We start from the raw sequence: 22,785 nt of genomic DNA, 5'->3' as shown, positions 1-22,785 counted from the left end.
TTCTTGAAGTGACACATCCTTTCCTGTGTTCCACTGCAATCTCTTAAATCTACCAAAAGTATTCTATGAATTATTCAAGTCTTCCTATGTGTAATGTAGTAGCCGTTGTCTTTTTTCTGTCCTTTCAAAGTTGGAGCCAGGGTTACACAGGTATATGTATATTTTAGTTCAATATAATATTTTAGTATTTTAATAGACATTTAACATACTAGTGTTATTGGGCTGTGGTTTTAATATTTATCTTCAAATAATGTAGGTAGAGGTTCAGCCAATTAATAAAAGAAGTGATTTCATTGGTCTTTAGTCTTCCTTGGGACTTCTAATTCTCTCACTGTTTCTATTCCAACAGGACTATCAGAATTTACCAATTGACATACAGACTAGCAAGCTGCTTGGTATGTTCCCAGGATTCTTTGGGGGATGTCATGTGCTTTGAATGTATGGCGTGTATGCAGCCTTTATCTTTCTTATAAAATAGACAAGAGGAGCAAAACCAGAGGGCGCCTCCAACTTAAGGTTGCTGTGTTGCTTTTTAAAAGGCTGGATCTTTATTTTAAAACACTGCTACTTATTGTAGAGTGGATCTCTTGGGATAGGAAGTGGTCTTCCCTTCTTGTGTTCAATGTGGCTACCTTCCTTCTACAGAATGGCTAGTGGACAGGAGACATTGTAGCCTGAAATGGCAGGGCCAGGTTCGAACTGTTCGTGAGAAGATTGCCGTGGCCATCCAAGACATGCCAGAGAATGAAGAGATCAAGCAGCTTCTCTCTGGTTCATGTGAGTGTCTGTGACAGCTAGCCATAAAATATTTCAAATGACAGGAATATAGGAAACTTCCATATTCTGAGTAAGACCATTGATTCTTCTAGCTCAGTATTGTCTACACTGACTGGCAGTGGCTCTCCAGAGTTTCAGACAGGGACACTCCCAGCCCTAACTGGAGATGCCAGGGATTGAATTTGGGACTTTCTAGATGTAAAGCAAATGCTCTATTACTGTGCTATGGTCCTTCTCCATTCAGATGTCTTGATACTGAGCACATCAAGTGCCTGGGATTTTCCCAGTCTTTTTGGAGAAAAGAAGATGAGATTCATAGAAAGAGACATAACTGATAAGAGAATTAAAGTCCTCCTCCCCCTGATTCCAGATATTCACTATTTTCACTGCCTGCGGATTGTGGAGATCCTTAAGAGGACAGAAGCCTCCACTAAAAACATCTTTGGCCGTTACTCTTCTCAGCGTATGAAGGTGAGTGAGCATGAAGAGGAAGAGTATTCTACGTAAGGTGAATTCCACACTGGGCATGGTCCAAGCCTTTCTTCCAAGGACCATTCTTCCAAGGTCTACCACACTAAGATGTGGTACAGTGTGGATTGTGCCCCATAACATTGCCCTTGGAATAGCTCAGCAGATAGAGATGTTTATTTTATTTTTGTATGGTCCATAGCCAAAGTCCCCATGATCACCATATTTGGAGGTCAACAAGGAACGTTTCCCCAGGTTATACTGGTAAATACCCCTGGAGAGTGTTGTGCCTTTTCCTGTAGCATTGTGGCTTGTGCTAAAAGTTATGGCAGTAAAGTGGAAACATATTTTGTGGGGTGCAGGGTTTTGTTAAATTATCATCTTGAAGTAGAGCACAAATTAGGGAGAGATTGAAAATCCTGGTGTTAGAAGTGGACACCACAAATGAAGATCCATAGCAAGCACAGGGATCCTTAGGCCTGGGCTCCAAATACAGCCTTGCAGGCCTCTCTGTTTGGCCCTCACAACTCTACCCAAGGCACAACCCTCCCCAGTCCTGCTTAGCTCTCTTGAATGCTTTTGCCTGACTGGAATGTGCCATCAAACTGTGGTAATGCCATTTGCTTGCCTGGATGAAGGATTGGGGAGATGGCTGTGTGTGGAAACCTCTGGTTTTTGTGTGGCTGGAATGTAGCCTATTGTACAAAGGCAAGTGTCACGTCTTTCGATTGTGACTCTTATCACTACTGGCCTGCCACCCCAGAAGGTTGCCCATGAGGGAATATAGCCCTTGGGCTGAAAGAGGTTGCCCACCCCTGATCTGCAGAAATTTGCCTGCTTTCCCTCATACGCATCTTATCAGCAGCTCATTCTGCAAGCCATAAAATTCACTTGATAGATAAGGGATCCTGCATTCAGTACTGTAATTCTGCTCATTCTCGAATCTCCACAGTGGAGACTTCCTTCTCTCTTCCCCTCTAACATACCTTTGCTGCCAGGTCCAACAGCAATCCATCTCTGCGGAGCCAGCTTGCAGAGAATCCACATACTTTCATGTCTGTCCAGTCTGGGAATCTCTGGTGAGACAGATGACGGCAACCCTAGATCCAGGGTTAGTGGTACCCTCCAAATGTTGTTGGACTACAACTCCCATCATCTCTACTGTGGTCATGCTGCTGGGTTCTGAAGAGAGTTGGGAGTCCAACAACATCTGGTGGGCACCCGGTTGGCTACTCCAGCCTGATGCAATATCACACACCTGGCTGTTCAGATATTCCTTGTAACTCTGGCTCTCAGAATATAGAACAGGGAACTGTTATATCAGAAAAAATATCTATTGGGATGATTGGTGTACTGTGCTCTCCCAACACACAAATTAGGCAAGCTTAAAACTTTTGACTGTCACTTGGACACTGTGCAGGAAAGAAACCAGTTTCTTTTGAGTTCCAGCCCACTTAGAGCAAAATAAGCTGATAAACCAATGAGCTACTAGAGCAGGTATGGGAACCTTTTGCCCTCCAGATGTTGCTGAACTGCAACTCCAATCATCCTTTGCCTTTGGCCTTGTTTGCTGGGGCTGTTGGGAGTTCAGCAACAACTGGAGGGCCAAATGTTCCTTACATCTGTACTAGAGTACATAGGAAAAATGGGTGACTTGCTCATTCTGACCCTCGCAGCCTACATACCTGTACTTTGAACTGCAGACTGTTTGTCTTTCTGGTGTTCTCATCCACTTTTGCTTTTGTCTCCCTTTCCCAGGACTGGCAAGAAATTATATCGCAGTATGAAAAGGATAACACTTACTTGGGTAAGACAACCCCTATGTGTGGCATAGAGACCCATAGGTATAGTAGTGCAATAGAGATGACTCATTTCTCTGGGCAGTTTTCCGTAACCAGGGCCCTATAAATTCTGTACTTGCACCTTTCATACCACTAAATATCCTAAAATTGTTGCAACCATTTTAGTCTCTCTGCCTGGAAAGTAGCCAGTACTAGTAGCCATTTCCCCTTACAATAGGGATGGGAAACCTGTGCCCTCCAGATGTTATTGAATTCCATGTCCCATCAGCCTCAGCCATAAGGGCCAATAGTCAGGGATGATGGAAGTTGTAGTGTAGCAACCTCTGAAGGGCCACATTTGCTCCTGCTCTGTTTTATAAGAACTGCTTGCTTGGAACAGACCAAGGATCCATTTAGTCTAGCACTCTGTCTTCCACAGTGTCCCAGCTAGTTGTCTGTGGAAACTCACAAGTCAAATACAATGAAGAGAGTAATTCCTTTTTGTTTGCCCCCAGCAATTGCTCATCAGAGTTGAAGTGCCTCTGAATAGGCGGTCCTGTTTTTATCTGCTTTGGTAGGTAGCCTAGCCTCTGTGAATTTGTCCATTCCATCTATTCTAGTAGTGATCACATCCTTGCAAAAGAAATTCCATACACTAGTTATGTTAATTGATCCCTAGACTATACTATTTCAGAATGCTGGTAGAGGATTACATTACTGACATGAGAAATTCCCTGCCTGTAGCTGGCAGACCTGTCAGAGAAAAGGGATTTTCCCTAGCCTTCTCTCTCAACAGTCAAAGGGGTATTTGATATGGGGGAGCATTCAAACTTGCAGTCCTTCAGCTCAGACGATGGAGTGGCCCTGCTTTCCTTCTTTCCCCCCCCTCTGCTACAGCCTGATATAATGATTGCTGTCAGGTGACATTTGAGGGAGGGAAGAGCCCTACAGAGCTTCTTTTCAACAGAGCTGAAGGTGGCCCTGCTTCTCTTCACTCGCTGTGTTACAGCCTGATGTTGTAGAAATGGCTTGTCCGTTACAATGTACTAGTAGCCATCTATAGGATGTGAGTAAGCCAGGTGAGCTGAAATGTACACAGAACATTCAATTCCTATCGTCTTTTCTCCTTCAGTGGAGCTGGCCAGTCTCCTGGTACGGAATGTCAACTATGAGATCCCTTCCCTCAAAAAACAGATCAGTAAGTGCCAGCAACTGCAGCAGGAATACAGCCGCAAGGAGGAGGAGTGCCAGCTGACAGCCACCGAGACAAGGGAGCGCTTCTACAGCTCCTGCAAGCAGTATGGAATTACGGTACAGAGGGCTCCTCTACTCCACCCCCATGCCTAATCGCTTTTGAGGCTGATGACCGAATGCCAGTCCTGGTTAGGGCCCCAAACGTGCAACCTGGACTGTAGTTATCAGGACTAGCATCAGGGGCCAATATGGATGAATACCTTGCCAAGGTGCACAGCTCAGCAGAGGACCTACTGCAGACATGTGGTCCCAAGCAGTTTCCTGGGCAGCAGTCTCAGTGGTTTGTGGTTAAATTGGCCTTGCTGATAGCCAGCACTGTTCATGCATTCTGCCAGAATATCCCCACTCTCATTCTGTGTGTTGAAGCATCAAATACTGCATTGAAAATGAATAATTTGAATGAAATCAGTACTGGTATGATAGTTCTGGGAATCTGGGATATTTTCCTCAGTTTGCCTTATTTATTCAGATTCAATTGTGACTGAACTGTTTTAACTAGAGGTGTTAGAAAAGATCTCATGGAAGGAGAAAGGCAGGGCTTAATCTGAACCAGGCCTTATCTCAGTGTATATTCTGAGCCCTTGCAGAGAATGGAAGGTTATAAAGAAGACTGTGCCTTTGTCTGACCACTTGGTGGCCATAGCTAGACACCTGCACATCTAGGTTTAAGGGGAACAACGTTCAAGCTACAGAGCATGACTTACAGGAACTTCTGATTATCTCTATTTTTTTTAGCAATTAATCACTTAGAACGGGGCGGTACATGTGGGGCAGTGACATAGGAGAGGGAATTCATAGGTAATATCTAGGAATATAAACTTAGCCCTCCACTTCTGAAGCATCTTATAGACATTGCCTGTTTTCAAATATTTTGTCACCATGAGGGCTAGGAATTTGTTTTTTAAAAAAGTTTCATGAATCTGTTAAAAAAAATTAGGAAAACACACCAAACAGAATTATGTTTTGCAAAAATATGCTTGTGCAGACTCTCAGATGATTAATAGTCCTGTTCTTCAATTTCTCCCAAGATTACTGTGCTCAATATATCTAACATATTCTCTTCTCTACACCTAACTGTTTAGTCTGTTGGTTGTCAATGTAATCTTGATCCATATTATTGAGACTGAACTTCCAGATGTTGTTTTTAAAAGCATGTTTCTAGAAGTTTTGGAGAAAAATCTGGAAATGTGGAGGCAGATTCAGGAGAAAGCTCCAAAATCTACAGAGGGCTTGGGCAGATCTTATCTTGGACAATAAAGAATCTTGTGGCACCTTAGAGACTAGGGCTGCAATCCAGTACATGTCTACTCAGCTCCATTGGGTTCAATGGGACTTACTCCCAGGTAAGTGTGTATTGGATTGCAGCCTAAGAAAGTATAAGCTTTTGTGGACTAGATTTCACTACATCACATGCATGGAGTGTGCTCCTCTGTTGTCAAATATAGATACAAATGGGTGTAAAGTGGGACGGGGGAGGAATGCAAATATTGGAGTTACAGTGCCTTGCAAAAGTACTCAGACCCCTGACTAATGCTCTCATAATACTGAATTACAAACAGTACAGTACATTGTAATTTCATTCTGTATGATATTTTATTTTGAAACACTGAAAGTCAAAATCAATTATTGTACATTGGTTTTATGTTGGGAAATTTTTGTAAGCAACATAAAAAACTGAAACATGTTGCTTACATAAGTATTCAACCCCTGTGCTGTGGAAGCTCCCAGTTTACACAGATGAAAGAAAATGCCCTATTGAGGACACAATTACCTTACCATTGGCCTCCACCTCTGAACCATTAAAGTTGCTGTCACACTGTCAGGATAAAACCCCCACTGTTGAAGGATCATTGGTCAGGCTGTGGATCTGAAGGAAAATGAAGACCAAAGAGCATTCTACAGAAGCGAGAGAATGTAATACAAATGCATAGTTTAGGAAAAGGGTACAAAATAATATCCAAGTGTTTGGATATCCCAGTGGGCACAGTTGGATCAATAATGAAGAAGTGGAAAGTGCATCACACCACCCAGGCACTGCCAAGAAAAGGCCATCCCTCAAAATTCGAACATTCGAACAGCATTCGAACAAGGAGGAGACTTGTGAGAGAAGCCACAGAGAGGCCAACAATCACTTTGAAGGAGCTACAGAGTTCACTGACTGGGAGTGGAGTAATGGTGCACTAGTCAACCTATAAAGAGCTCTGCATAACACTGGCCTATATGGGAGGGTGTCAAGAAAGAAGCCGGTACTCAAAAGGTACCATTTGAAAGCACGTCTGGAGTTTGCCAGAAAGAAGGAGAGTGCCCCAGCTGTGATGTGGGAAAAGGTTTTGTGGTCAGATGAGACCAAGATAGAGCTTTTTGGCCAAATCTCAGAGCACTATGTGTCGTGCAAACCTAACACTGCCCTTGCCTCAAGACACACCATCCCTACAGTGAAGTATGGTAGTGGCAGCATCATGTGGGGATGCTTTTCATCAGCAGGGACTGGGCATCTTGTTAAAATTGAAGGAAGAATGGATGGAGCAATATACAGGGAAGTAGAAAACCTGCTTCAGTCCACTAAAAACTGAAGCTTGGGAGGAAATTCCCTTTTCAACAGGACAATGATCCCAAGCACCAGGCCAAAGCAACATTGAAGTGGCTCAAGAACAAAAAGATGAATGTCCTACAGTGGCCCAGTCAAAGTCCTGATCTCAATTACATTGAGAATATGTGATGCTCTTTGAAAATTATGGTCCACAAGCAACATCCAACCAACTTGAGCAACATGGAGGGAATCTGCCAAGAAGAATGGGCCAAAACTCCTCTAACACTGTGTGCAAAGCTGGTACATACCTACCCCAAAAGACTTAAAGCTGTTATTGCAGCAAAAGGTGGCTCTACCAAATATTAATGTGGGGGGTTGAATACTTATGCAAGCAACACGTTTCAGTGCTTTATGTTTCTTACAAACAATTTCCCAACATAAAACCAATGTCACCTTACAATAATTGATTTTGAGTTTCAGTGTTTAAGACTAAAATATTATACAGAACAACATTAAAATGCACCATTTGTAATTCAGTAATATAAGAGCATTGGTCAGGAGTCTGATTACTTTTACAAGGCACTGTAAATAGCAGTGGAATGCAAAAGTATAATGTGTGACAGTTCAGTTAGAGCTTAAATTATACAGAAGGTCCTTTACAGCAGCAGTAATTGGTCATAGCACAGTCATCTTGAACAGTGACTGACTATTCTTATGAACCCCCGTCTCTATTTTTTCAGGGGGTAGATGTGCGCCAGGAGCTTCTGGCCTTGGTGAAAGACCTGCCATCACAGCTTGATGAAATTGGGACTGGAGCCAAGGGGCTGTTGGAAGCCATCAACCTATACCAGGCTTGTGTGCAGTTTGTGTGTGACAGGTAGGTGCTAGTAACTGAGATGGGTCTAGAACCCTTTTTTCCCCCTGCACATGTTCCTCCTCTTTCTTTAAGATCTGCTGATGCCACGGGGCAGGGGTCATATCTCAATAGTACAGCACAGGCTTTGCATGCCAAACATCCTGGGGGTGCAGTCCCCAGGAGCTGTATCAGGGATGGAGAACTTGGGGCCCTCTCCATCTTATTGGACTACAAGTCCTAGACAGCATGTCCAGTGATGAGGGATGATCAGCATCTGGAGGGCCACAGTTTCTCCATCCTTGGTCTATACTGACTGGCAGCAGCTCTCCAGAGTTTCAGGCTAAGGTCTATCTAGCAGCCAGCTAGAAATGCCAGGGATTGAACTGGGAACCTGTATGAAAAGCCTGTGCCCTGACAGTGAGTTTTGATCCTTCCCTAATAACTACATCATCTCATGATCAGGCCATCATGGATTTAAACCACAAATAGAACTAGAACCACAAATAGAACACTGGCGCATCATCTCACGTGCAATTTTTTCAGTAGAATCAGTTTATGCTTTCAGCTGCCAGCCCTCAAAGCCAAGTGATGCACCTGCACATATGAACCAGCCCTGACTACATTGTGGTCTGGCTTACTGTGTGGCAGAGAGGCCACAATCCTTTTGCTCTCTCCACAGTTAGACCACCTGTTAGTTGATTAAAGCCTTCAGATATATGAAAGGCTGCTCTGAGGAGCTGAGAAATATGTAAGACGTCTTACCCAAAGGAGTCTACAATTCCCATCGTTCCTGACCATTGGCTATGCTGCCCTGGGGCTGATGGGAATTGGAGTCCAACAACATCTGGATTCTCCATCCCTGATGTGTTGGCTGTACATTTTAACCAGTTTAAGATGAAAAGTGTTTCCTGTGTATGGTTGTCACCTGTTTTGTTTGCTCTGCTCTTCTATGTCTTCAACAATAGTCTGGCATGCAGAATATATCTAAAATTCAAATGTATGTGTTTTATGCAAGTTGTATGATTATGGCTTTCCACTGAGAATCCTGGGTATAGTAGTGAGATGAGGATGCTCTTGGCCCCCTCATAGGACTACATCTCCCACTGGGGAATCGGAATGATTATTATGCCAAAATACGTATTGTAAATAAACCTAAAAATTGTAAAAATTGAGAAAGGGAAGCTTTTTTTTCTGGCAGGAGATAACTGGTAGAGAAAGCTTCCCCTGCTAGATCTATGTATGTGAAGACACTGCTAAAGACCCTGGGGTAAAACTGGTGAAAAAAAACATGCCAGCTTTATTTACAAGTGCTTTCAGTTTCTAAGTATAGCTGTATTCCCAAGAGACAGCAGATTATCTCTGGTTTACCAACCATAGCAAGGTACCGTCAGTAAAGTGGGTTTGAGCAAGGGATGGTCTTTTTGATACCCTGCATTTTCTCCCTAATCTCAGTTTTCCTGCCTTGCATTCTAGCTCCACAGAACAGGTGGTCCCATTACTGAGGCACATGCAGGCCCAGGGCAACACCACCATCTACGAGTGGAGGCGAGGGGTGAAACCAACTGCAGTAGAACGGCCAAAGATGGAGGAAGTGAAGGAAGTGGTAGACGAGGAGGCGGTATGTCCATTTGGTGGTCAAAGTGGGCGCAGTGAAATGTAAATGAATTGTATATATACGCTAATGGGTAAAAAATAATAACATAGGTCTCATGCAAGCAATGACAAACATATAGTACTAGTATGCGTTTGTAAGATGCATTCTGTACATTTGGGATTAAGCATAAGAACATAAGAATTGCTTTGCTGGATCAGACAAAATCTCACTTAAATAAGCATTCTGTTTTCAACAGCAACCAGTTGATCACATGCTTTGCATGCAGAAGGTTCAATCCTTGGCATCTCTAGGTAGGTCTGAGAAAGACCCCTTTCTGAAACTCCGGAGAGCCACTTCCAGTCAAATGTAGACTATATTGAGCTAGATGGGCCAGTGGTCTTACCTGCTATAAGGCACATGCATCAACCTTTGGTACACAATTCAAGTGTGTGGAGGATGGGCACACACAGAAAAGAAAGGACCTTAGTTTAGTGGTGGAGCACATGCTTTGCATGCAGAAGGACCAAGGTTCAATCCTTGTCATCTCCAGGTAGAGCTGGGAAGGACTCCAGTCTGAAATCCTGGAGAGTTGCTACTATTCAGCATAGGTGATACTGGGCTAGAATGACTAATGGTCTGACCTGGTATAAGGCAAATTCCTATATTCTTATGTGTTCCTATGAGAACCCTCCAGAACAGCTTGGGTGATGGCCCTGAGGGTCTCAGAAAGAAGTGATCAAAATTGGCCCCTCCCCCCTACCTCCACTTATAGGAGCTTCCATCAGATCAGAGACCTTTCCAAGAACGGAAGAATCCTCAGAATCCAAGCCTATGTGTTTTTGTAGGGTCACTTATTTAAAATTATGCTAGTTTTGCCTACCGCAAGAATTGTGAGCACAGATTTATATTCTGCTAGGTTCAGTTCAATATATTGGTCGGTTGATGTGTGGAGAGACAAATTGAGATCACTGAATGTTCAAACTCATTGTGGACCAGTTGATTGGAATTATATCAGGGACACCTGAGTTCCAATCCCATCTGAGCTGTGAACTCACTCGATGGTATTTGGAATGTTGCTGTCTCTTGGTCTCCATTCCCCCCACCTTCACCATCTGCAAAATGAGAATATTAAGGGCCTACATGACTAGGTTATTTTTATTAGTAAGCATTATTATTAGCATTTTTATCCTGCTCTTCAGCTAAGAAAGGCTTCCAGATACCAGTGAGAAGGTTCACAATCTAATAAGAGAGACAACACACAAATAAAAGGGACTGGGAGGGAATAGGAAAAGACCAAGCTCAGGCACTAATCCTTAATTACAAAGTTCTTGTAGTGACCAATAGGAATGGAAAGCTTTGGAGGAGGAGCCAAAGTTGCTAGCCTTTCAGCGGCACTGATGGAGAGGCCCTGCAGTCTCATCTCTCCCCTTGTCTCTAGTTGCTACTAGGGTAGACATGAAAGCAACAATACATTTTGTATATTTGTTATCTAAAAATAACCACATAAAAGGGACTGAATCCATGATTGTGTGTCACTGTGTGATCATGAAGACAAAAACAGAATCAAACAGTTGGAAGGTACCTCAGAGGTCATCTAGTCCAACATCCTGACGATTCAGGAAATCCACCACTTCAGCATCGCAGATAGGTGTCCATCCAGTCTCTGCTTAAAATCCACTGACAAAGGAGTGTCTCATCACCTTCTGAGGCAGTCTGTTCCACTGTTGCAATAGTTCATACCATCAGGGCTGAAGTCAAAGTCAAGTGACCACCCAGAGAGTGGTAGATGAAGAAGGCAGCAGCATATGGCTCAGCATGGGCATGCTGGGGGCCACCTGGGGCTGACCCTGGTTCCTGCAGCGTCCTTCCATTAAAAAAAAATATTTTACAGTCAGGACGGCCAGTCAGATATGTATATGATTAGAGATGCTCATTTTTAAATTATTTTTACCTTAAAAAAAAAAATCCTTTTCTGTACCAAACTGCATTTTGCATCAAGGCAGCAGAGGCAAACTCAATTTTATTTCTGTCGTCATGATGGTGCTCTGATTTAAGTGAGTTTTAAAATGTGAAGCTGCACATGCTCCATGTATTATTATTTTTTAAATTTGGGTTAGCAAACTGATTTTTCTTTGAGTCTAACATATCAGGTATGTAGAAGCAGTTGCAAAAGATTGAATGGTGTTTGGGGATGGGAGAGAAGAGAAATGTTAATTGTGTGCTTCACAGCTGAAATAATACACACAATTGTCTAAGGGCGGGGGGTATAAGATCATTTAGTTCAGGATCTAAATTAACATGGCTGCAACACTGGCTACCATCAGGAAGTCCTTCCTAATGTTCAGTCTGAAAAGTTGCAGCAGAGGTGGCAAACATGTGACCTTCAAGATTTTGTTAGGAACATAGGAAGCTGTCTTATACAGAGTCATACTGTTGGCCCATGTAGTTCAGTATTGTCAACACAGACTGGCAACACCTCTTCAGGGTTTCCCACAGAGGTCTTTCCCAGCCCTACCTGGAGATGCCAGGGTCTGAGCCTGGGACATTTTGCATGCAAAGCATGTGCTCCACTACTGAACTACAGCCCTGTTGGACTCCAACTCCCGTCAGCCCCAGGCAACATGGCCAGAGGCCAGAGATTATGGGGGTTGTATTCCAGCAACATCTGGATGACCACAGGTTAGCCACCCCTGGATTACAGGAATTAAAAACCTTATAGCGACTGCTACTTTCGAGAAAAAACCCCATAATATTACCTTGAGTCAGGGTAGATGCAGAGGTGATGCCTTCAAAATCATCCAATGAAACCTTGTTTACTGAGGACATGCTTGCTGTTCCGGTTGCAGATTGACTGGGGTGACTTTGGAGACGGAGGAGAATCAGCATCTGCCCCTGAAGCAGCTGATTATGGGATCTCAGTTGAAGGAGCAAGTGAGGAGATAGACTGGGGGATTTCTCTGGAGTCAGATGCTGAAGTAGGTGTCTTCCATATCTGTCTGCACCTATATTCTGACATCACTAATGTGAACTTCAATTCTGTGTGCCCAGGGCATTGTAGAAACACTTTTATTTACACCAAATCTTTAGGCTGTGGCCCAAGCACCACCCCACAGTTATAATATTTTAAAGATTTTCTTTTGCAAATGTACGGACAAGAAACTATATATAAATATATCAAGTCTAAGGTTCCAGGGCCTGCTAGTTTGACATCTAGTCATATGATGTGATCACAGCTGTCCTGGCTTTAGGCATCTTTGCTGATATTACTCACTGAAGTAGCATGACTCTCCCTTTCTACAGGAGTGCAGTGCTGCAGGTATAGACTGGGGAGATGGGAGTGATGATACAGCTCAGATCATGGTGATGGAAGCTGGCAGTGAAGGTAAGCACCTCTAGCTCCTTAATTCTGGCAGGAGGTGAATATGTACATATGGTAAAGAGTAGGGGTGAAGCATAGAGCCAAGGACAGAACAATACACTGTGAAGAAAATGCAGAGCTCCCAAACCCATATTTTTCTTGTAGAGTCAAATGCAGAGCTGGGATTAGTACTTGCAGGTGAGAATCAGCAGGTGGGTAGAGTTTTCAACTCTTTTTTCCCACCCACCGATTTCTTATCTAGATATACCCTCTAGCCCATATTAAGACTGCATAGACACCATATATTTAAAGCCTATGGCTTCCCTCAAAGAATCCTGGAAACTGTAGTTTGCTCCACATAGAGCTACAGTTGCCAGCATTCTTAACAAACTACCATTTCCAGGATCCTTTGGGGGAAGCCACTGGGTTTAAATGTTCTTTAAATGTATGGTGAATTGTGTGTTTTCTCCCCAACTAGTGTCTGAAACTGAAAGCAAGCCTGACTGAGGGGGAAATGGTGCTGGTGGGGGTGTTTGTAGGTGAGAATTGGCAGTTGTGGGAGGGGTTAAGTATTCCTCCCTTCAGTTTTCCCACACTAATGCTCCCTCTACCCTTAAACAGGGGTGTTACCTCAGCAAATATAACATGTTTCTCTGAGTCAGCCTAACTGATGCCTGAACTGGGGAAAGAAGCATACACAAGAGGGTGCTGTTGGATATGTGTTTTCTGCTCCTGTAATGGATCCTCATCCACAGACCAGCCTGTGTTCCCCTCAACACTCCTTCCTCACTGTATTTGTTTGATTTATTTTTCCAGTTGTCCAACGTTGTCCTGGTAGTTTCTGACTGTGGACATTAGTAGTGATAAGTGCATGTTCCAGCATACTCCCAGGCAAGCTGTCTTCACACTTCTGGCTTCAAACAACTATCTGTAGCAGCTTCCCTTTTCATAAGTCGATTTTCCTTTGCAAGCATGAAATTGACATTTCTGAAAAACGGAAATGGTTGGAGGCTGCTGGATTCAGTCTTGATTTCTGTTTTATCTGAGGCAATCCCTCATAATGGGGGATATCCTATAGTAGGAGAAGGCTAGATGCCCCTCACAAGTAGATTTATTCTGTGTGCCAGTCTGCATCATGAAACGGTAGCCTAGAGAGGAAGTTATCTTGTGATTTAACAGTCCGGCCTGTCGTTGTTGGGAAAGTTGAAGGGGGGGGAGGGGAGAGTGATTCCTGCAGTATCTAGACAGTCATCATAAAGGACATTGCCAGAAAGTTAATAATTTTTGATAAGGTACTGACTTCTCCAGAGCAAAGTGTGGAAGTTGAGCTTGACCCAAGGTCACTACTCTGGATCAGGGTAAAGACTGCACCAGCTCTTCTAGTAGGTCCTGGGTGACTGATACAAATCTCCATATTCTGTGCTTCCAGGCCCAGAATTTCTCATTTGCACCCCTGACATGTGCAACACAGAAGTGAGAGCTATTTAGGTTGGAAGAGACCACCAATAACTTGTTGGTACCATCTGTGACCAACTTTGTGAGCTACAGTGTGTTTTTGTGTGTGTGTGCGATCTGTGCCTACAAGCTCATGGGAGTTGTCACGGCTAAGAACTGAGAACTACTAGCTTGTATGTTGCCTTGTTCTAAGACACAGAAAAATCCTTCCACCTGTATACAGTAGGGCCCCACTCATACGGCGGGTTACGTTCCAGACTCCCACTGAAAAGTGAAAACCGCCAAAAAGCGGAACTCATTGAATAGAATGGCGCGCAATGCCCCCAAACTGCCGTAAAAGCGGAACAAGCGCCGTATGAGTGCGGCTTTAGTCTAATTGCGCCTAATTGAGACCGCTGCATTAGCGAAGTGCTGTAAAGCGGGGCCCTACTGTAATATGCTGCCACATTGGTATGTAAGAATTGGACCACTTCCTGGGTCAGTTTCTCTATGACAACTGGGGACTGCCTCTTTTAAAAGAACCAATAAATCAACATTTTGCATTTTAATCTAGTTTTTGTGCCAAGAGAATCTGTATAAATTATGACCTGTATAAATGATGCAGAATTAAGCAGATCTGCGTATAATGTTTGCATAATTTCCTATTTTTCCTAGCTGTTGAAAGAGCTCTGTGATCTGAGTCCAGCCCATCTCATGTGTGTTATGGTTTCTGAGATAACACCAGACATTTCGCAAATTTCCAGTTGGCTTTTGTAGCTATAAGGGCTAGAAACTTGTTTTTTGTTTTGAAATGAAAGCTGCAATTCTCAGAATTGAGAATTCTGGGTCCACTACTACATCCCATCCTTCAACAAGATTTCCCATTTGCAAGTCCTGTTAAGGGTGTGAAGAGGTATTAAACTGTAATATTGCCAAGAACCTTTGAGTGGGATCTTTCCACTCCTTTTCTGTAGGATGGGAGTAGAAAGATGAAGGACAGGCTGAGTTGTTACTTCAGTACGTTTAGTATTTATTTTAAAATGAAATCTATTTTAATTCCCCCTCTGTTCTCTGCACCCAGCTGCAGAGGGAGTCGCACGAGGACCTGATGCTCTCACCCTTTTGGAGACCCCAGAGACCAGGAATCAATTCATTGATGAGCTTATGGAGGTAAACAGGAGTGTATGCAGTGCTAGTTTTAAACCAGGGAAGGAGAACATGTGGCCTTGAAGATATTGTTAGACTCCAACTCCTGTCAGTCCTAGCTAGCATCTCTAGTAGTCAGGCATATGGGAACTGTAGTCTAACAGCATCTGGAGGGCCATAGGTTTCCCATTCCTGATTTAAACCACAGTTAATCCTTTTTTTCTACACTGATCCTTTCCTCTCCTTAAAAAAAAGAAGCAGCCTATATGCCTCTGTGCCATTGACATGGATCTGGGGAGCCCCCAGTTCCAACTTGTTAAGCCTCACTTCTCTTCAGGATAAAGGATGTGATATGAAGATGCTGATTCCCATTTGGACTTCACTTTCAGAGTTTTGGGGAAAACTGGGGGGGATCCTTGTGATGCGTCCTTCCCTGGCTCTCCCTGTCAGGTTCCTACCTGCTCGTGGTTACTGCCTGTCTCTAGGCACCATCAGGGACTCCACCAGTCCGGACCGCTCTCTCTTATGGTTTCTCTCCCCGCTGTAGCACAGATCTCAACAGATCCCCCTGCTAGGCAACCACCAGTAACGTCCCAATACTAGTATTCCCAGAGACTCTGAATACTGGTATTGTTATTCTCTTCACCGCTGCCACCATTTGTTACAGTTCCCCTTCAGCCTTGGTCATTACCTTACCCTCCCTTCTGGTCTGTGAAACCCCAGCCAAGGATCAGGCCTTTGGTAAACCAAATTAAGTATTTATTACAGATAACAAAGCTAACAAGATTAACAAGATTTCTTCTTAAGGCACATAAGCATATGGTTTTACTCAATACTAATCCGAACTCCACCTCCCTCCTGGCAAACAACTCTCTAAACCCCACCAAGCAACCCACTCAGTTCTCTTCTCCCCCCCCCCGATTCCACTCTCACTCTTCCTTTTATACATTCAGCCATTTTAAACACTCAGCCAATCATCTCGCATTCTACTGCCCATTCACTCCCCCTCCTCTTTCACTCCACTTACCATGTATCTTCTAAAACAACAACACTTACCATATATACATTAATATAGGAACATCACAATCCTCTTGCTCAATTCTTTGTGCTTCAGTCTCTGAAAAAAACATTTTCTTTGAGGTGAAAGCAGGCCTAGTTCCCACTAATGTGGAAAGCCTGTGTTTTGGCTAAGCTTCCCTTGACAGCTAATTTTCTGTGTAGAGGGGATTTTTGTACAGAGAGGAGCATTCAGTCGTCTGAGCCTTCACCAGCAGTTTGAAGTGGTGTGGCTCAGACACAGCATTGGTAAAAACTGGACCTTAAGAGAACATGCACAAAAACATGGCTCTTAAAGTCCAAATTAATTAATCTAGGGAAACAAATCGGATCTCACTGATACTTATTACTAGTATGGCCACTAGGTGCATAGACATAGTATGGAATGTCAGTTCAAAGGCCTGTCTTCTCCACCACTCTTCAGCAGTTAATACGAAGTTTAGTCCATTTTTTGTGAATGTTGCTTCCAGTTTCATACTTGGAAAAATATAGATTATTCTAATTTGTGAGGCTGCCCTGAAAACACTGGGGGTGGGGAAATATATCCTCCCTGTTACAACTGAAACTTTAATCATCCTGACTGGGGGTATGAAAGGGTGGAATCATTAAGAGATAACTCAACCACATTAAAAGATGATGATAATTATATTTATATAGCTTGTTTCAAGTATTCAAAGTGCTTCATGTATATTACCTCACTAATCATTATAAGAGTCCTGTTAAAGTAGGTCCCTATTATCCTTCTCCCACAGATGGCAGGCATGGCTGAGATAGTGGCTAGGCTAAGGATACTTATTGAATTCATGACTGAAGCGAGATTTGACTTCCTGGGCTTGTAGTTGATACTCTGAGCCACTCTGTTGGTGTCATGATCCTGATCCTGAACAGTAGCCAGCACTCTTGTCACAAAGAAGAAAACTGCTGTATCAGGAAGCCCAGTACAGAGTTGCTGAACCCAGATGTAGACCCCAATGCAGAGCCAAAGCTTGTCAGCCAGGAGCCACTTGGTTCAAAGTCCCTTGAACTGGGATGCCCAGAGACAGATCCTTCTGGAGAATTGTCCACTTTTACACCAGGGACCTTACCGTCTCCAAAGCCTGCTCACCAGCACAGGCAATATGCAAGGCAGAACTGGAAGAGAGGAGATGGAGTGCTAGGCTGCAGGCTACAGGACCACCCCTTCAAGGCTCTCCATTCTGCAGGAAGAGGGCAAAGCTTGGGAGCGATAGTTTGGTCCAGTAATTTGTTTGCTTGGAGTTACTCATGGTCCTGACTCTTATCTGCCAAATAACTCTCAGGCATCTGTTGTGGCCTATGGTCAGTACCAGACAGCTACACCTGATCGCATTTGATTTTGAAAACATGCCATATCTTCTGTATCTCAGTACTCCTGCATTTAGCTCTGACTTATCTGGTACAGTGGGGAACGAGACCCAAGTTTCTCAGAACACCAATGGCTTATTTCTAAAATGAGAAGTTCTGGAGCTCAAACTTGTGTCGTGCCATTTAACCTAGGAACTGGAAAATGAATGGAGGCTAGCAAGCCTTTAAAGAGGATGGTAATTTTCTGCATATGTACAAAAGTTCTGTTTCCTTCTTTTATTGCTGTGCATGTTCCAGAGCTGAGCCTTGGCACTGAAAAGAGCGTCTTGGGCTGAGGCCTAGTAAGATCTGGTTCAAATTAATCCCTGAGAACTTCCATCCACTGACCTTCCATCCAGTGACTTCTTCACTGCCTTCCTCTTCGTTGAACCTGAGGTTAGACAGTTCATTGGAAGGCAGGTGGTTATGCTTTCTGACTTCCTACTTCTCTTGTGTCTCCCCTGCCCCCCCGCCAAAGCTGGAGATCTTCCTTTCCCAGCGCATTGCTGAGACAAGTGAAGAGGCAGACATCCTATCAGTGAGCCAGTTCCAACTAGCTCCGCCCATTCTGCAAGACCAGAACAAAGAGAAATTGGATGCCATGGTAGCAGCCATCCAGGATCTTATTGGCCAGCTGACCAGCTTGAGAATGCAACATCTTTTCATGATCCTTGCTTCCCCGAGGTTAGTGGATGTCTCCTTCATATCTAACTCTGCCCTTTGGGGTAAGATCCTCTCTTTGGGGGCACATGCGAGTTACTTTTTCTTACCCCTTGTGGGCTATATAGCAGACATAGTTCTTCTTGTCTCCAATCCTGATAGTAATTATGCCTGTTAATAGTGCAGGGCCCAAGATTGATCATCATTGGGTTGAAGTAGAGGGGAGATGAGAAAAATATTGAAAGAAGTGATAACATGGAACAGGAATTTCAGTGGTATGGAGGCTGTGTAGCATCTGGAATTTGGCATATAGATTTCTGGATGATCTTAGGATTTGCTTTAGGGAAGGCACAAGTTTCTAGTACCATTGCAAGCTGGAATTAGACATTGTTTAGACAACATACAAGAATCCTAAGAAGAGTCCAGTGTTCTATAACTCTAGTTTCTGTGTCCTGCACAACTACATGCTCCACTCTCATGGTCTTTTAAAGTCCTTCATTGAGAAGTTGTGGTGTTGTTGTGGGGGTGAGTATCAGTGTCCTAATTCAGTGCATCCAAGATACATAACAGCATTCGCAAGCAGTCTTTCTTAATCCATTTCTATTGCTGTGTGCTGTGCTGTAGACAACAGAAAATGTTGTGTTTATGTGAGAATTCTTGCACATCCTTGAAATGCTTATAATTTTGGTTATCGGCTAAAGCACCAACTAGAAATGCCATAATTAGGGCTGGCAACTTTTTGAAGGTGAAAACATACTTTAATGGAATAAGTTCCATTCAGCTGAGTGGGACTAAACTTTTGTGTAAACTTTTTTTAAGATCAGCCTGTTCGTCAACTGAGTCACACTGATCAATTGCTTAAACTTGGGGATAGTATGCCACCTTGCATGCGCCTCCTACCGCTCTTCTTTGCTTTTAAATCTGTTTCTTTCTCCACAGAGACAGTTGCAGAATGTGACCCCTCTAACACCATTCCTGACCTTTTCTTGAGCTGCCATATGGAAGTTTCCCTCCCCTACCCAAAAAAAGTCTACTTCTGCAAAAAGAAAACACAACATCCACAAATAAAACTGAATGCTTTAATGGGGGGTAATGGATGGGCTTGCTTGGTGTTGGAGGTTGAACCAGATGGTCATTTCTAATCCTATGATGCTAGGATCTCTGAGTGGGATCAGTATGTGTAGTCATTTAGGATTGTAGCAGACAAGAGTTTGCTTACAGGTGTTCCATGGATTCTCTTGTGGTTCAGGTATGTGGACCGTGTGACCGAGCTCCTCCGCCAGAGGTTGAAACAGGCTGACCTGCTACTCCTGAAGAAGGAGCTGATGGTTCAGAAGCGGCAGGAGGCATTGGAAGAACAGGCCAATCTGGAGCCAAAACTTGACATACTTGTGGAGAAAACTAGAGATTTACAGAAACTGGTAAGTGCAGTTGGAGGGCACTGAGATGGGGGAGTCCCATCTCCATCTCTAAGTTCAGCTGTGGCTAGGTCTGTAGACCAGTTTCATTTTTCAGATGTGCTCCAACACACAATGAACTTGGTGTCATGGTATGATCCAATGCTGTCATCAATTATATTTCTTCCCGGTGGGTAACACCTACAGTGGAACACATTGGGGGGGGGGAAGCATGAGCAAATGTCACCTGACGTTTGCAGCAAACATCTGCAAATAGGCTTCTGTCAAGCCTGGAGGAGGTGAAGCTTGGGAGACAGGTAAACTGGCTGATAGGTTGGACTAGTGATCCAGTCAGTATGGAGCTAAGAGGCAGATAAACGATTTCAACAGTCTTCATCTGAGAGGTGAGTTGCTCAAGGTGGAACTGTTGTCAGGGTTGCTCTAGCTCTGGATTTCCTGCATTGAGTTGGACACAGTGGTCTGCAAGGCCCCCTCCAACTCTGTGATTCTACATGTCTAAAATCTGTAATTCTAGGATCCTTTTCTTTTTCTTAGGAAACTGTTGTTTTGCTTTGAATCAGAAAACTTTGAGGTTACGGCTTCTTAACGTGTTAACCTCCTGATGTTTTTTAAAAGTGGAAAAATATTCTTTGCATTAATTGTTCCATGGGATGACATAGTCTAGTTATAGTACAGTCAAAACCTGGGAGCTAATTTCAGCTGAAGGACAGTCCACATTGTTGCTCATTTTTAAGGACTTCTGGTTCCAGAACTTCCATCTGACAACAAGCATGTGTTTTGTAGAAAATGGACTAATACAGATGTAAACCAGTAACTCCCAGACTGGTTAAATAAGCACACTGCACATACCAAAGATGTTTATATTTAGCAAAGCAGGATGGGCTGGCAGGTTTGAAGATATACACAAATGACAGCTTCTGTTTTTTCCAGTGTGCTGATGCCACAGGGTTGTGACTGTGAATGTAACTATATGAAACTATATGGCCAATATCTGGTGACATCTCACAAGCTGATCCCACCCCCTGTGCCCATCAGTAACTTATTACAATTTTTCAGTGTTAATGAAAAATTGGGGTATAGTGTGCTTGGGGCACTGAGTAAGATTTCTAATAATCAAGGCTTTGCCTTTCCTCATGTTTAGTAGGAGAATAAATTGTCCACCATTATTTTAAAAAGTTTTAAAAATTAATTTAACTGCATAATTAATACAGATCATAACTGTGTTATTGTGCTATCTGCAGCAAAATCTTGCAGACCGGAGTGCTCCCATTCAAGTTTCTAGCCACTCTACTCCATTCCCTGGCTCTTGAGTTTTCTGGTTTCTCCCGTCAACAGTCAATCAACATTGGTTGTTCACTGAGCATAATGATGATGACAACAATGATATGGTACTTTTAGCTCAGTGGTAGACTATATGTTTTTCATATAGAGGATCAAAGTTCAGTACCTGGCATTGCCAGTTAAAGGACCTCAAACGGTAGGACTCACAAAGATCTCTGCCTTTTGGGAGACATTGTAAATCACAGTAGTAGGAACTAGGTAGGCCAATGGCCTGACTTTATATAGGTCAGATTTTTTTCTGGGTCTGGTATAGTTTGAAACCTGGTCTGCCCCTTAATCACGATTCAAGGATTGAGAACCATCTGGGGTATTGCACTTTCCCTCCCTCTCCCCAACCCATGTTCTCCCTTCTTCCTGTTCTTTTGCTTAACGAGGATTTGAACCCAGCCTCCAGATCTGGTCTCCAGACATAACCTCTAACCATGGTGAAAGCTGACAGCAGGAGTGGGAGTAGGGAGGCTGTGGGGAGGGAACGCTTGAACAGCTTCTGCACATTGCAATGTGGCTTCCATAGGAGAGCTTCCTGCGGCATTGTGAATTGTTCTAAGCTGTTTAGTGAAGTTGGGATACTATTTGGATTTTCCACCTTAAGCACTAAACTCATTGGTTGGCCCTGTGTGCAAATACACCATTAGGATAAGCAGCTTTTATAGGGGCCTCCAGAAAACCACAAGGCATTCCCCATAAGGGACGGTCAAAGCTTACAAAAGCTCAGTTTCCTTGAAGTAGAGGTGTCTGCAGCTTGGCTTCAGGGGACACCTGACTGTGGGCATTCTGTCTTTCAGATTGAAGCAGACATCTCTAAACGGTACAATGGCCGACCTGTGAACCTGATGGGTGCCTCCCTCTGACTTCTCCCTGCATGCATGTACACCTTGGACATCCTTTGTGGCATTGGAGTGGCAAGGCATCAATCACATCCAAAACCAAAGAGAAGGGATGTCAGGGAGAAGAACCAAGGAGAAGGAATGCTAACTGGCCAAGCACCAGGAGTGTGGGGTTGCTAGTGGAAAGGTTTCCTGGCCCCCATCCTGCATGGGGCTTTGACTCTCATTAACAGATACTTGGTGTTTGAATAAAAGCCTCCACCCTAACTCCTGTGTTAATCTTCCATCGTCTTTGGCCAAGGGAAGTACAAAATGGCTCCTCCTTGGTGTCTCTCTGGGGTATAAGCCCCATCTGAAATCTTTTTGTGTCTCCCAAGGAAGCTCACTGCTCTCACTAATCTGATAATAGAGACCTCTGTGAGTGACACTGAGGTCTTGGTTCTTTGGTGGGCCTTGGGGTAGATGTTCCAATTAGAACAGAAATCTTGCTGCTGTTGGGTTACACATTCTGTCCCTGAAACAGCACCACTGGGATACAAGCCTCCCCTCTCTCTCAGATAGGGGTTGGGAATCTTTTTCAGCTTGAGGGCCGCATTCCTTTCTGGGCAGCCTTCCAGGGGCCACATGACAATGGTGGGTGGAGCCAGAGACAAGAGTGAGTGGAGCAATTAATGTAAATTTTACTTTTGCGCAGTAGCCTTGTTTCTATACACGCTTAGACACCCCTCTCTACCCAGGGCAGCAAAAGGTAGTATCAGTGTTCAGGGGTACATTCTAACCTGGCAAAAGCACCCAAGGAGGATGCAAAACCAGGGGCAGCAGGGAATGTGGCAGGGGGAGAGTCCCAAGGGCCAGATAGAGGGCTTCATTTGTCCCCTGGGCCTAAGGTTCCCCACCCCTGCTTTAGGATATGTACTCATTCC

The 22,785-nt window shown here is 43.8% G+C and overlaps 1 protein-coding gene across 1 annotated transcript; it reads left to right on the top strand.

Moving 5' to 3' along the window:
- The first annotated feature begins 651 nt into the window (after positions 1-651).
- On the top strand, positions 652-22,129 carry CDK5RAP3 (CDK5 regulatory subunit associated protein 3). Its single transcript, XM_061588949.1, has 11 exons — positions 652-777; positions 1,148-1,248; positions 3,004-3,052; positions 4,159-4,337; positions 7,551-7,687; positions 9,140-9,284; positions 12,561-12,642; positions 15,134-15,222; positions 18,095-18,300; positions 19,526-19,697; positions 21,821-22,129. Exons 1-11 carry the CDS (start codon positions 735-737, stop codon positions 21,884-21,886), a joined length of 1,269 nt encoding a protein of 422 aa, XP_061444933.1. The 5' UTR covers positions 652-734; the 3' UTR covers positions 21,887-22,129.
- Positions 22,130-22,785: the final 656 nt, after the last annotated feature.

The sequence above is a fragment of the Rhineura floridana genome, chromosome 11, assembly GCF_030035675.1.
Source record: "Rhineura floridana isolate rRhiFlo1 chromosome 11, rRhiFlo1.hap2, whole genome shotgun sequence".
In the NCBI taxonomy this organism is placed as follows: domain Eukaryota; kingdom Metazoa; phylum Chordata; class Lepidosauria; order Squamata; family Rhineuridae; genus Rhineura; species Rhineura floridana.
The sequence above is the reverse complement of the archived record's forward strand: the minus strand, read 5'-3'. Positions and strand labels throughout refer to the sequence as shown.

What these genes read in the sequence shown, in the direction of transcription:
- CDK5RAP3 (XM_061588949.1), top strand. Translation starts at nt 735, where the DNA reads ATGCCAGAGAATGAAGAGATCAAGCAGCTTCTCTCTGGTTCAT. An exon ending in ACTCTTCTCAGCGTATGAAG is followed by an intron (nt 1,249 to 3,003) that starts GTGAGTGAGCAT and finishes TCCCTTTCCCAG; the next exon opens with GACTGGCAAGAAATTATATC. An exon ending in GTGCAGTTTGTGTGTGACAG is followed by an intron (nt 7,688 to 9,139) that starts GTAGGTGCTAGT and finishes CTTGCATTCTAG; the next exon opens with CTCCACAGAACAGGTGGTCC.